At 37.9% G+C, this 13,494-nt stretch overlaps 1 protein-coding gene across 1 annotated transcript in view; it reads right to left on the reverse strand.

The window, feature by feature from the left end:
- Nucleotides 1–8,001: 8,001 nt before the first annotated feature.
- Nucleotides 8,002–13,494, reverse strand: part of LOC117297568 (doublesex- and mab-3-related transcription factor A2-like) — a 32,936-nt gene continuing 27,443 nt past the window's right edge. The window contains exon 2 of the mRNA XM_033780665.1: nt 8,002–12,829. Coding sequence (XP_033636556.1) covers nt 11,856–12,829 — 974 coding nt within the window. The 3' untranslated portion in view covers nt 8,002–11,855. The remainder of the gene's footprint in view (nt 12,830–13,494) is intronic.

Genomic DNA, 13,494 nt, shown 5'->3' on the forward strand with positions numbered 1-13,494 from the left:
AGCTGCTTAATGTTCCCCTCACCATGCGGTGTATCAAACACCCCCTCAAGGCCCTGCCGCGGCCCGGGCGAGCAATGTGACGGTACACCCCATGCTTACCGGACGGAGCACCATCATCTCTCTCTCTCTCTAAACACAAGGGGGGGAATATACTATCCGTATCATAACACCTCAAAAGGTATCTTAAACAAACAAATATGTGGTCGTACTATGGCCGTGAGTTGAACACTGCTAATTAATTGTTTCCACTATAATAGTATTCAATTTCCTAGTACCTGATAAATGCCCACCGGGGATAGACGATGTAAGGTGGCCACATTTATACGAACAAAACACACTGCTTGAGATCTTCCATACCTTTTTTATATTTACAAAAATGATTTCCCTCATATTATATTGTTTTTTCTTTCCTATCCGAGTATTCTTTAGCCGGTAATGATTCTCAAACGGACTCGTTGTCTTCGACTAAATGAAAAATCAATAGTAGCTTTAGTCATTAGGGTTTTGTAAAGGTCCGTGATAGTGAGCCCACAGGATGGCTCAAATAGATCTATTCTCAAATCAAAGAACAATTTATGACAACCTTAAAGCTACAGCCTAAACAAACATCACATCAGTCAATTCAGTTTTTCACTCTCGCGCGAAATGTTCATCAGATAGCTATTAACTTTAACAATGCAAATTAATGGGAACAAAAAGATTTTTTTTCATGGAAAACGTTTATAATTTTGATTGGATCGGCAAAAGACCTGAAAGGATATTTGCATCAAACTATTAAAGAAAAAACATCCATTGGGAAGTTTTTAATTCATAGAAGCAAGAGTGCATTGGCCCAAGTGATTAAATCGTTTATTAAACACCAATGGATCAAACAACAATTCAGGACTCTATAGGTATAAATAACATCAGCGGTAAATTATTGTAGTTTTGAAAATAAAAATATATTAAATCAACTTATTGATGAATATACGAGTGAAAAGAAAAAGATTACCACTGAGTTTATTGTGATTAACTTCAACATTCAAGTTTATTCCTTTTGCTTGAGTGTTCTTTTGAGGGAGATTTTAAAACCGACGATAATAGTATCATTATCGTCAGTAAATATCCTAAGTGTTGTTAGCAGTGTTGTAAGAATCTACTAAGTTCCGCAAGTATCTTAAATAGGCATAGTTAGTTCCGTAAGTTGCGTAAGTATCATATGTAAGTACCGTATGTAGCGTAAATGGTTATAAATACGTATCGTAAATAGTTCTAAGTAAGTATCGTGAGTAAGTTTCGTAAATATCGTTTTATTCGTAAGTACTGTGAGTAAGCGTCGTACGTATTGTAGGTACACTTAGTTAGTAAGTATCATAAGTATCGTAAGTTCCATAAGTGTCGCAAGATCAGTAAGTACCGTAAGTGTCGTAAACAGGTATAAGTAAGTATGTTAATCATTTTAAGCAAGTACCGTACGTATCGTAAGTATCGTAAGTATCGTAAGTACCGTAAATCGTAAGTAAATAACGTAAATATCGTAAGGATAGTATCGTTAGAAGTATAAGTATTTTACATAATCGTTAGTAAGTAAAGCGTAAGTGTTGACAATATCATGGAGACAATCCGTCTTCGCTGAAAAACAAGCAATTGCAAACCCCCAACATGTTACCTCTACCTAGAGCCCAGGCTACATTTAGGTACTAGACTGGGGCTACGAATCGATACAAATCGCTGGTAAAGGTCTTGGTCAAATCAGACAAAAATATTTACCTAGATTATTCGGAGGTAACCTTTCAAGGCGACCCTAAATTAAGTCACAAGTTGCAATGTTTGTTTTTTTCAAGAAGTATGAAGTGTATTTTTCTATTCTGACTGGAAATCAGAAGTCAGGTTAGTCGTTCTCAAATCTGTCCGAGAAAAGTAATCATTTAGGATAGATCTCTTCAAACGGCCATGGGAAGAGGGGGGGGGGTCCACGTCCAGGTAAAAACAAATAAATTGTCTGCGTGTAAGCAGAAAAAAACTTTAAATTTTGAGATTACTTCACAGAAGCTTTCAAAAATTCAACATTTTATTCTGGAAGGTCTCCCAAGAACAACTGTTTTTCATGGCAGATTTGACACTTGTACAATCTGTGTTTATATGTGTAGCATTTGCTCAGTAGCTAACGGCCTACCTGTTAAGACGTACGTCACGTTGAATCAAATACCGGTTTTATGGGTCCAATATGGAGATCATTAAATCGGTGTTATTCAAACACTAAACTGAGTTGTAGTATAAACAGCATATCATAACATTTTAAACATGGTATTAATCTATAAGAACAACCAGTCCCCCTACCCGCTGGTGGCTGACTTGATAGACGTTCAACAACCCTGGTACTACTGGTCATGTGACACGGTCAGGTGCAATGTCCTTTCAAAGTCATCAAATTTAACGATGCTTGCAGAAAACAACAAAACTGTCTTTGTCTTGTTCAGTGAAATAACCAACCTCAAGTCTGGTGACACCACTGGTCTTTTTCTTTTCCTATGATAATATCAATGCGTACATATTCTCAATATATCTGAACAGGGATTAAACTATTTTACTCTCAGCCTCAGTTCTGATTTGATTTTAACAAAAACAAGATGGCCGCGTAGTTATAAACGTAGCACATTTATTTTGTTGCAAACCAGCAAATAAATCAGAAGGTTTTTTTAAAAGAAAGAAAAACACAGCATTCGATATAGATGGGGTTTAAGTCAGGCCATTATATCATTTGTAAAAAATAAGCAAAATCTGAAGAAACAGACACTAAAAACAACTATCATAAAGACATGGCATCGAACTAAATTTATAAAATATCTTCTTGTTTTACCACCCCAGTCCTAAGATCCCATGCCGTGCCGTCCTTTTTTGATGGACGTCTCCCAACATGACGTGTTTTCTTGAACCCCCTCGGATACCACTGTCACTCAAGAAACTTATGGGGCTTGCGCAGTGGAGAGCCGGCCAATCGCCCCATGGTTTGTCCCCGATGGTCGGTCATTCTCGGAGTTCGATCGATACGCAAGAATAACATTTCCAGCCGAGAGTCGCGATGGAATTCGTGCAAGTTATAGAAGGCAGTCATGTCGCGGAGCGGCTGGCTTGGGTGTAAAAGGACGGGAGAATACAGTAACGTCCACGGTCGTTAATACTCAAGCTGGAAATGAAAACATTGCTGGTCAAAATCCAGCAGAAATTTGTTTCTGAGTGGTGGTAGAAATATCGATAATGCTTTGTTGAAACTGGAGACATTGACACCAAAGAAGAGTGTTTATACATTTTGAGACCACTATTTATTTTTGTTCATTGCTGTGAAATTCAGCCCTTTGTAACAATTTTATTAGAAAGTTACCCGACGTTTCACTAAGTATAAGTTGGGTATTCAGCACCAAATCAAAAAAACAACTTCATAACCTCGCCTCGAGGCGTCGTCTCAATTAATTTCTTAATTATTTACTAGTTTCAAGAGCGAATTAGTTGACTACTTGGCCGTTAAAATAATTAAACACGCAACCAATTATAGAAGTAAATGTCCAACCAGTACCGTCGTTTAATAAAAACTGAGTTTTATTATCCGCCGATCAGCGTTAAAAAGAAGGCAATGGATTGGTAGTAGACTTGGCAAGTCTAGCGAGTATTTGCACATCGGGAACATTCAATGCGCAGTCTTGTTTTCTCTGCATTAAAATCATTATGCACAATTCCATGATGGTAGAGTATGCGAAGGACTTGGGAAGTTTATTTTACAAGCGTTTCCAATTTTTGTGTGGGTTTGGTGAACTTTCTCCTTTGAATCCCAAAATCTTTGAACAAACAGTTTAAATACCAGTATTAACCACATTATAGATTTTGCATTGTGGAAATAAATGTCGAGTTGAATTGAACCATTTCTGTTTTTAAACCACGCCTTTAATATTTATTTCAATACCAAAGTGTTCCGTCTGTCCCAACCATTTCAGTATGACGTTAAAATAGACAGCACCTACTGAGTTGACAAATTAGCTCTGTTTGCCATCGCATCCCCTATCGCAACGGTCCATCGCAACGGTGACGCGGTGAGACACCACTGTGTGGCCAATTGAAAAGAAACAGCCCAGGCACCGTATGAGGTCAGAGGTTAAATGGCCGCCAGATCGTTACCATTCTTATTCTGCGGCTGGAAAAGTACAGCAAAAAGTACATTTGGACGACTTCCTTGATATAATATACTGTGGGAAAATTGATGCCATGTTTCCTATATCGTCATCCAGTGTCATCATGAATGCATGTAGACGTTTGAGAGGAGTGTGGAATCATTTTGAATATTGGTGATAATATTACACGATTTCTCGACTTCCTTCATAATTTGCGAATTCCATAATTCCATAATCCTCAAGCATTCCGGGAAACTCTTACCAGAGACTTCCCGTACAATTCTTAGGAAGTTTAGCTTTTCATGATTTCCCGATTCATATATAAGATGACAGGCCTACCGTCATAACTTCCTTAGATAATGTTCGGATGAAGATGAAGGTGGATATGGGACGCAGAAGCGCTATATTTTTCCGTATTCCACTCGCGCTTGTGTGAAACTTATAATATCAATATCATCTCTTCTTTGTGGATTGGTTCAAGTGACCTTGGAATAGTCTAGGAGTAATTTGAACCACAAGTCACTAAGTAGAAAAGCTTTGAATAGGAAAACTAATCTAAAATGCACGGTGCGTTTACAAAAGTACAAATTCAAAGCAAGGAATAATAATTGATTAAACATTCTTGGTCTTTTGACTGATTCTCATTTCAAACATACACAAAACATATACAACTTCGTAACAGTGAAATTGAGGTCAGTTGGTCAGACTGTGTGTGGTTGAAAGAGCCTTTGAATAACTCAAAATCTAATTTTCAAGATGAACGCAGGTCCAAATGAGATAAGAAAAGCCGGGGTGGATTCAATGGCATAGACTATAACTTGTAGAAATCAAATCCTTGATTTTCTTGTTGGCGTTGTTCAGTTCTGAAATGGAACTTATGGAATGACGTCATCACAAAGCCATCTTAAATGAAACCACGCTTAGCTACGTTAGCGCATTGCACAGAATGGACCAATAAGCAACCTTCTTGTCATGTTGAGCAAAGGCTTATTAGACGGATACAGTAGCTTAGTTACAAACAAGACCTCGTAGTTACAATGCCGAAGTAGATTCCTCAAAACACAGATATTAAGAAAAGAGACTAACAAGATCTCTTCTTTTCTATTCAACGATTGTTTCCTTTTTTTACAAACAGATCGATAGAATATGAAGACAAGGGAAGATAAGTTATCGTTTCGAGAGTGAAAGGGATGACTTGGTTGATCTCTATCGAGAACAATGCTATAAAGGAGAACCGCTGATGTAATTTCCCTCTGTCAGTTTCCCGTGGAAGTTCTCTGACCGACCAGAACAATGAGTCGAGTCTTGGCGATGCATCGGTGGAATCACTCAGTACACATGTCCCTCAATCAGCGTCATATTGACTGAGATTACTCTGTGATGAATCATTGACAAATCAAACCTAACTCAGCATGCTTCGGAAGTCGCTGCCCAAGCAGAACTCTGGATATGTTTTCCAGTATGTTGAATACAGAAATAGAGTTATACTTATTACTTGCAGCAGCCAATGAAACGACATCTATCAGCTAAACTAGAGACTGAGGAAAACCTGATCTAATTGTGATACTTCTACTCATGAATAGATTCAACTGATTGTAGGAGATCAACCTGCTTTTGATATTAATCTTACCGATACCAAAGTGTGGTCTCAGCAGATCCAACAAAGTTTTATATTAATCTTGCCGATACCAAAGTGTGGTCTCAGCAGATACAACAAAGTTTTATATTAATCTTGCCGATACCAAAGTGTGGTCTCAGCAGATACAACAAAGTTTGATATTAATCTTGCCGATACCAAAGTGTGGTCTCAGCAGATACAACAAAGTTTTATATTAATCTTGCCGATACCAAAGTGTGGTCTCAGCAGATACAACAAAGTTTTATATTAATCTTGCCGATACCAAAGTGTGGTCTCAGCAGATACAACAAAGTTTGATATTAATCTTGCCGATACCAAAGTGTGGTCTCAGCAGATACAACAAAGTTTGATATTAATCTTGCCGATACCAAAGTGTGGTCTCAGCAGATACAACAAAGTTTGATATTAATCTTGCCGATACCAAAGTGTGGTCTCAGCAGATACAACAAAGTTTTATATTAATCTTGCCGATACCAAAGTGTGGTCTCAGCAGATACAACAAAGTTTTATATTAATCTTGCCGATACCAAAGTGTGGTCTCAGCAGATACAACAAAGTTTTATATTAATCTTGCCGATACCAAAGTGTGGTCTCAGCAGATACAACAAAGTTTTATATTAATCTTGCCGATACCAAAGTGTGGTCTCAGCAGATACAACAAAGTTTGATATTAATCTTGCCGATACCAAAGTGTGGTCTCAGCAGATACAACAAAGTTTGATATTAATCTTGCCGATACCAAAGTGTGGTCTCAGCAGATACAACAAAGTTTTATATTAATCTTGCCGATACCAAAGTGTGGTCTCAGCAGATACAACAAAGTTTTAGAGGGTGGTGGGGTTAAAAGGGGAGAAAGAAGGGAAGAAATATTTTTTTTCACGGAAGGGGGGGGGGGGGCACTTGTTTTCTCCAGTTTTCTCTTGTTGGTGCCATTTAGTATGTTTTTTTTATAAGATAATCTGCATTGTATGCGTTTAAAGGATGTGAATTTGGCTTCTTGATGTTGCCACTTCAAAAAATAGCAACATTTTGGGGGGCACGTCTCAGTGCTCCCGGTTTTATCTCGGACCAAGAAAAACAGCTTTTAATTAGATGTTAAATCTGCATTGGATTTCAAGAGTTTTATTTGTGTTTGATTCAATCCCTGCAGATGATCTGATGTATCTATGACTGAGCCCACCCTGCAAACTACAGTCCTGATCCATCATTGGTAATAGTCTACCACAATAAGATTGACTTGAATTATTCCCCTCTAGTTAACCAGTGATAATTATAGAGGCTGGATCTGAATGATAGATGAAGGGTGGAGGTGGACAGGGAGGGGTGGGTTTCTATAGGGGACAGGAAGGGTTCATAATGGGGAAGCAGAAAGGGTCCCGTGACCTCGTTATCTATCGGCGCCAGCCCTCATGCCATTGTAGAGAAGGGGGTAAATCAGAGGGTCCTACAATCTTAACATACAGGGTGAGAACACATCATCAGGGCATTTATACCCAGGACAATACAGGGAGACTTTGATGAGGGCTGAATTGACTAAGTCTCAAACAGGATACAGTAAAGGGTTTCTGCCGAGAGAGTAATATAGAGCTGTCGAAGCATGGTCCAAACTATGTCCAACAGACCCGCAGTGAAACGGCAGGGGTAGCTGGGTGTCACGTCAAACTCATTCTCAGTTCTCTGGGACTGAACACCTGGTTCGGTTAAGATGCCCGGACGTAGGCCATAAGAAATCATCCAATGAATATTAAATTCAGTTTGAATAGAGACAGAATGTGTGATGAGCAAACGTTCAATATATGTGCTTTGCATTGAGTATCTTTAATGGTGATCGAGTAGATGATGTCTTTAATGGTGATCGAGTAGATGATGTCTTTAATGGTGATCGAGTAGATGATGTCTTTGGTGATAAAGTTATACAAACTCATCGGTTACTTTCACAGAAAGTGAATTGTTCGTATTTATTGTTTGCAAGTGTGGACGTGGTCCACAATGGTTATGATTTGACCAACGTTTTGTTTAAAGAACTTCTCTGTTTTCTTCCACGTTTTAACCATCATGCCCGCCTCACAAATTTCGTTCGTTCCATCATTCAATAAAATTTCAAAGGGAAGAATTTTACATAAGAAATTAAAATGAAATCTCTAAAGGCGAAATCACCCGGACGTTTTCTGTTGCGGGACTTCAACAACAAATAAAAACAAACACAACTGTTGTCTGTTTCTCTTACCTTTATTTAGGAAATTTACACAAAACATCTTTGAACTCTTATACAATTAACATATCCAGCAGTGGTTCATCACTGCACCCCAGAGGCTTTAAAACAATGGGTTTTAAAATTCACAACAATAAAATAACAGATCTGCAAATTAATTTGCATGATTGAAATCGGCCTTTGTGACTTAATGACGTAATAGCATGGATAGAATATCGATAACCGGTTGGGAGTGGCAATCCAAACAACAAACAAGGCCAAATGTAAGCAGAACAAAAAGTATTAAGAACACGAAATGCTGCTAAGCAAACAAAGGTTACTAGCCAAAGTGCCATGTAATTCACGATGTTGCGATTGGTGCTCTAGTATGTTGGTAAGTGGCTATGCTTAACAGATTAACGAAATGGAATCTTTGGCACAAAGTCCCAACACTTTTGCTTCTCAGACATTACATGTACATATAATTTGGTCAGACAAGATGCTGCTAGCTTATATGGTTTCATTCTTCAGTTTTGAGTAAGCATTTGGTGTCGTGATTGTCCCACGTGTTATGCCAAATCGTTCTGATTTGTTTCAACAATGCAGCAATTTCAACAAAACAGAAATCAAATTTAAGTTTGAGCGGTTTTGTGTAAGAATTGTTTTTATTTTAAATCTCTCAATAAGCTCACATTTTTTAATATCAATAACATTTTCTGTTCACTGGGACTCCTCTGAGTACTTCTCCTTCATATCTATATTTCATAAATGAAGAGTCAATTCGGGCAGTTTCATTCAAATCAGACTGATTTAGCAAAAAAGGGTTCAAGTGAGAATAGCTAAACCACTTTGGCATAAATACAATTATCACAGTGCAATATTATGATTCGTACCAAAAAGGAAAACATGTCATATAAATTTACGAAGTAATGTAAATCAAATCGGTGGTAAATAAACAAGTAAATAGTTCCTTTGTATAATTTAAATAATTAATCACTCACAATGGCGGGACGACTTCTAACCAATCATCTCCAAGAGTAATTCAAATAATTTTTAAATTATATTACACATATTTCAAGTAAAATTTTACAAAATCTTTCGCGGATTATATGATTTGTATTTTAATCAATTAAAACAATGCACAGTGAACTATGTTCACTGATTTCTGGTAAATTATTGAATAGTTAACATAGATTAGGGCATTGGGCATTTCAACCGCAGACATATTTTGGGGGGATTTGTCGACAATAGTTTTTGTTTCATTTTTATGACCATACATTAGATTATAGAAGTAGAAAAAACATTCAAGATTGGACAAAAAACTTTGACGATCAATAAAAATCCAAAACCTTTGGGGTACATTTTGCTTATTTTTTTTCTTTTTTTCTTGATTGACTTAAAAAGCAAAAAATGACATCCCTACAAACACGGTTCAGTTCAGGGACCTTGATTGTGTGAATTCGTTTTTAATCATAGCTTTATTTTATTACATGATTTCTTTTACAGTTTGCTCTGGTGATATCGCCAACTCACTGAAAACAAAATAAAACACCAGGCAAAAAACAAACCAATGATGTTACACAAGGTTGCTTAGATTTTTGTTTGTTTAAAAAAAAAAACCTTCAATCTTGAAGAAAGCGAATAACTCTAACTTGCCCCTTATACCAATAATTAAATGTCGTATCCTTTGAAAATTCCACTGTTGATGTTTCTTCCTAAAGAGCAGATATAAAATCGTTTTTTTTTTTAATTCTTAAATATGTACATACAATATCATACATTCATAACACAACTGTGCACAAATTAATCATTTATGAACTGAACATGGCTTTTATAAATTAATTCATAAAATTTCCATCGGCGGGAGACTCACTGAAACGATTAATATTTCATTGTGTACGATATCTTTGTCAACATATTTGTTTTTGTTTTTTTGAAAGTTAGATCAAGGTTTAGATTAAGGAACTGTTTGCAAAATGTTGGTGTACGTATCATTTATAAGAGAAAGAAAACAAGAGAAAGCAAGTTGAACTTCAGCCGAACGGAATTCAAACGAACGGAATTCTTTGCTCAAATAGAACTTCATCCACATTAATAACTACTTTAATGCAAACGATTTCATTGTGCCGAAATATTGACAAATTTGCTTTTTTTTGCAACATAAAAAGAAAGCTTTGAAAAACAAAATTTCATTTGTTTGGTTGCCACTGAGAGCAAGTTTGACATTTCGATTGTTAATGAAGATTATGTGTTTTGCCGTTTTTTTTAACTACCATTTCTTTTGCACAAAACAACTTAACATAAACATAGTTATTTCCCAGATTCAATGATGAGATGTAAGTTATGGACTTTATGAATATGTTTGGAGTCCGTTGTTCTGGCTCAGGGTCAGGCTAGAGGCGTTGGGGCTGGCTCCAGAATGTTCGACACAGCAGACTAGGTCTAGGAGCCTGAGCCAGAATCGCAGTTTCGAAAACACCCGTTGATTTCATCATTTCTTATGAAAACCGAAACAAAATGGCGACCGATTTATACACATAAAGTACATTATTTTATACACGATAGAAAAGACAGGAGCTGCTGGTGCTCAAAGAGTGGTGGCCCAATAATGAGATTTAGCATTGTCGAATATAGGGAACCAGACTACAATTGACACGATGGTTGTACATGAAATACAGGACTCTAAACGACACAGTGCAATTATACAGTGACGTACATATTAATACGGAGTGAGGTTGGAGGTACATTGTCCGTTACCATCTATTTATTTTTTACCCAAAGCTCCGATTACTGAAGAACTCAAAACGCATTTGAGGGAGTTTCATGACGAGCTTTTAACATAGAATCCTCGTTTGATTCGGACTATGTCAAACAACGCAAGCATTGACTGTAAGACCGGCTATGGCTATGCATGATGGCTGATATGGTAGCTTTGAAGAATAAGACTCTGGCGTTCCAGCAGTAGCCACCGATGAAGCCATTAATGCTCGGACGTGACCTTAAACACCCAAGCTATAAAAGCTACCATAACCGAAACAGTCTTACAAGCTTTACGACACCATTCAAGTGACACCGAGTGTCAAATGTCGCCCAATCTCCACCAATGAAAATCATGAAGTGAACATCCGGCATGAGTCTGACTTCTACATCAAAGTGGATGTTGAAATTAACCCTACATTCTACAGAGAGCAAGCACCTAACCCTGAATGCAGACCGATAGCAATGCAATATCAATGAAATGACATTGTCGAGTGCATTAGTTTGTCTAATAGGTCACGTAGTTCAAATCTTTTGGAAAAACCGCCTCTTTGATTTGATGAATACAGTGCTTTGCGAATACAACAACTGCACCATTTTCCACATTGTTAAAGTGAACTACGGGTACCATAATATGGAAGATATATTATTATTGTGCATATACTGTACATTGACAAATTGTTAGAACACAAAAAACATCAACTGTGCGTCTTTTTAAATCCCAAAATGTTATCCATCGTGTAATTCACAAGGACTTGTACAAAATCTACAATTATACACTATTTTTCTTTTTTGACACCGTGGACAAAGGTTGTGACCTCAAGTAACACAGGGTTTTGTTCAAGTTTTTATAGGAAAAACTGCCATGCTAACATTAACATATAGCGACAAATTGATAAAACGGCTGTTTCGTCAGTATGGATGTTGAAATGAATACACAAGAGTCGTACATTTCACAAAACCTTTTGGTAATTCTCATTATCAAAAGAGAAATGTCCAATCGAAATAAATTAATAAAGTTGACACCCTTTTTCTAAATTAGTATACTATGTCTTTGCTGAAGCTTGTCCATATTTGAGAGGGGAAACATTGACGTTCTGTTTAACTTTTGAAAGAAATACTTGTTCTAGTCACAAGTAGCACCAACACCGAAAGCTCCATTAGGTCGACAGTCTTTACCTCCATGTCCATTGCTTAAATCTCGCATGATACCACTAAAAGTATACTCGGCGGCAGTTGCTGGGCGTACCCCAAATGCTGTGGGTATAACAGTGGGTTGATAAGGGTTCCACAGGGTTAAACCTCGGGGGTAAGGTGGATACGCAAACCTCATCTGGGGGATATTTGAAGCAACAACTGAAGAGGGTGCTTTGTCCATATTCGGCATTGGCATAGCAGTGGTCAACGGGGAGAATGCTGACTTCATACCGCCTGGGTTTAAATGCTGGCTATTAGGTAGATACGGTCTATGAGCAATATAAGCACCGTGAGAGTCTGTTGTGACTGTGGCTGATGGAGGGAAACTTGCCGGTAATGATGCCGTGACAGGAGAGCAAGGTGTCGGCATAGATGTGGTGACTGGTCCGCTAGATGCTTCCTCTCGTTGGTTATTCAGTATCTGCTCAATAGCTTGTGTGATATCACCACTGCATCCTTGTAGGACGAGTTGAAGCACACTACGTTTTTGCGCTGGAAACAACCGACAGAGTACGTCAACTGGAGCACGCTGGGGTCCTTTCCGACTGTGGAAGGTACTAAGAAGCTGGGCCGGGGAAAGCTGCTCCATGAACCCAGCACTATTTTGCTCTCGGTAACCCTCTCTCTCGTAGTCTTCCCTGAGCATACGTCCACTACCATCAGACCGGGGGCTTAGAGGCATATCCCCACCCCTCGGGCTTGGCGTGGGTGATGAGGTCAACTTCATAGGAGGGGATACTCGCTCATCCATATGTCTCTGTGTTATTGTCTCGGTGTCTGCTCTGGTGTGTGGCTCAACGGAAAGGTTTGGCGAGATGGGGTTGGGTGGACTCAATGCAGAGGTGCTGCTAGCTGTTGGGCTGGTCGGAGCTCGAATAATTTCTAATCTAGGCCGTTTAGATTCTGAAAAAGAAAAAACAAAAAAATACTAAGTTATAATATTCTTAAGGACCACGTTATACGAGACTCTTCAACGAAAGTCCTATATTGCCAAGTATAGAATAAAAGTAAAATACACTGCGATTTGTTTTGCTCGGTTCCTATCACCTCGTTTCGACATATGACACAATTTATTATATTATTGGATGAACAAGACGAACGATATGAAGGCATTTCTCGGATGCTACAAAACACTAGAGTCCCGCTCATAATTTTCAGACTTCCGAATCTTTTTTTGAAATGTCCAAAATAGTAAAAATACAAAACAAAATAACTTTCAAGGTTTTATGGTGCAATTTCATTCCTTCTTTCAAGGATATCTCGCGCTGGATGATCGACCAGTCCCTATAGGTGTATTTTAGGTGAGCTGTACTAGGTTTCAAAACAGGTGAAATAATTATAGAGGCCATTCTAGACCCAAGGTCTGTATACCTGTATTAACAAGACCTCCAATATATGCGGCGTCTTAACACACATTTGAACAAAATCCATTAAGTCTGCCTAAAATGTATGTTAATAGTGAAGCCATGTTGATCGTGTATTAATTGCTGTGTCCTTCATCACCTACACACGAAGCTGTAGAAACAGAAAATTACAAGCTTGATGAGGCACAAGGAACTTTATAAATG

Source organism: Asterias rubens, chromosome 12 (genome assembly GCF_902459465.1).
Source record: "Asterias rubens chromosome 12, eAstRub1.3, whole genome shotgun sequence".
NCBI lineage: Eukaryota > Metazoa > Echinodermata > Asteroidea > Forcipulatida > Asteriidae > Asterias > Asterias rubens.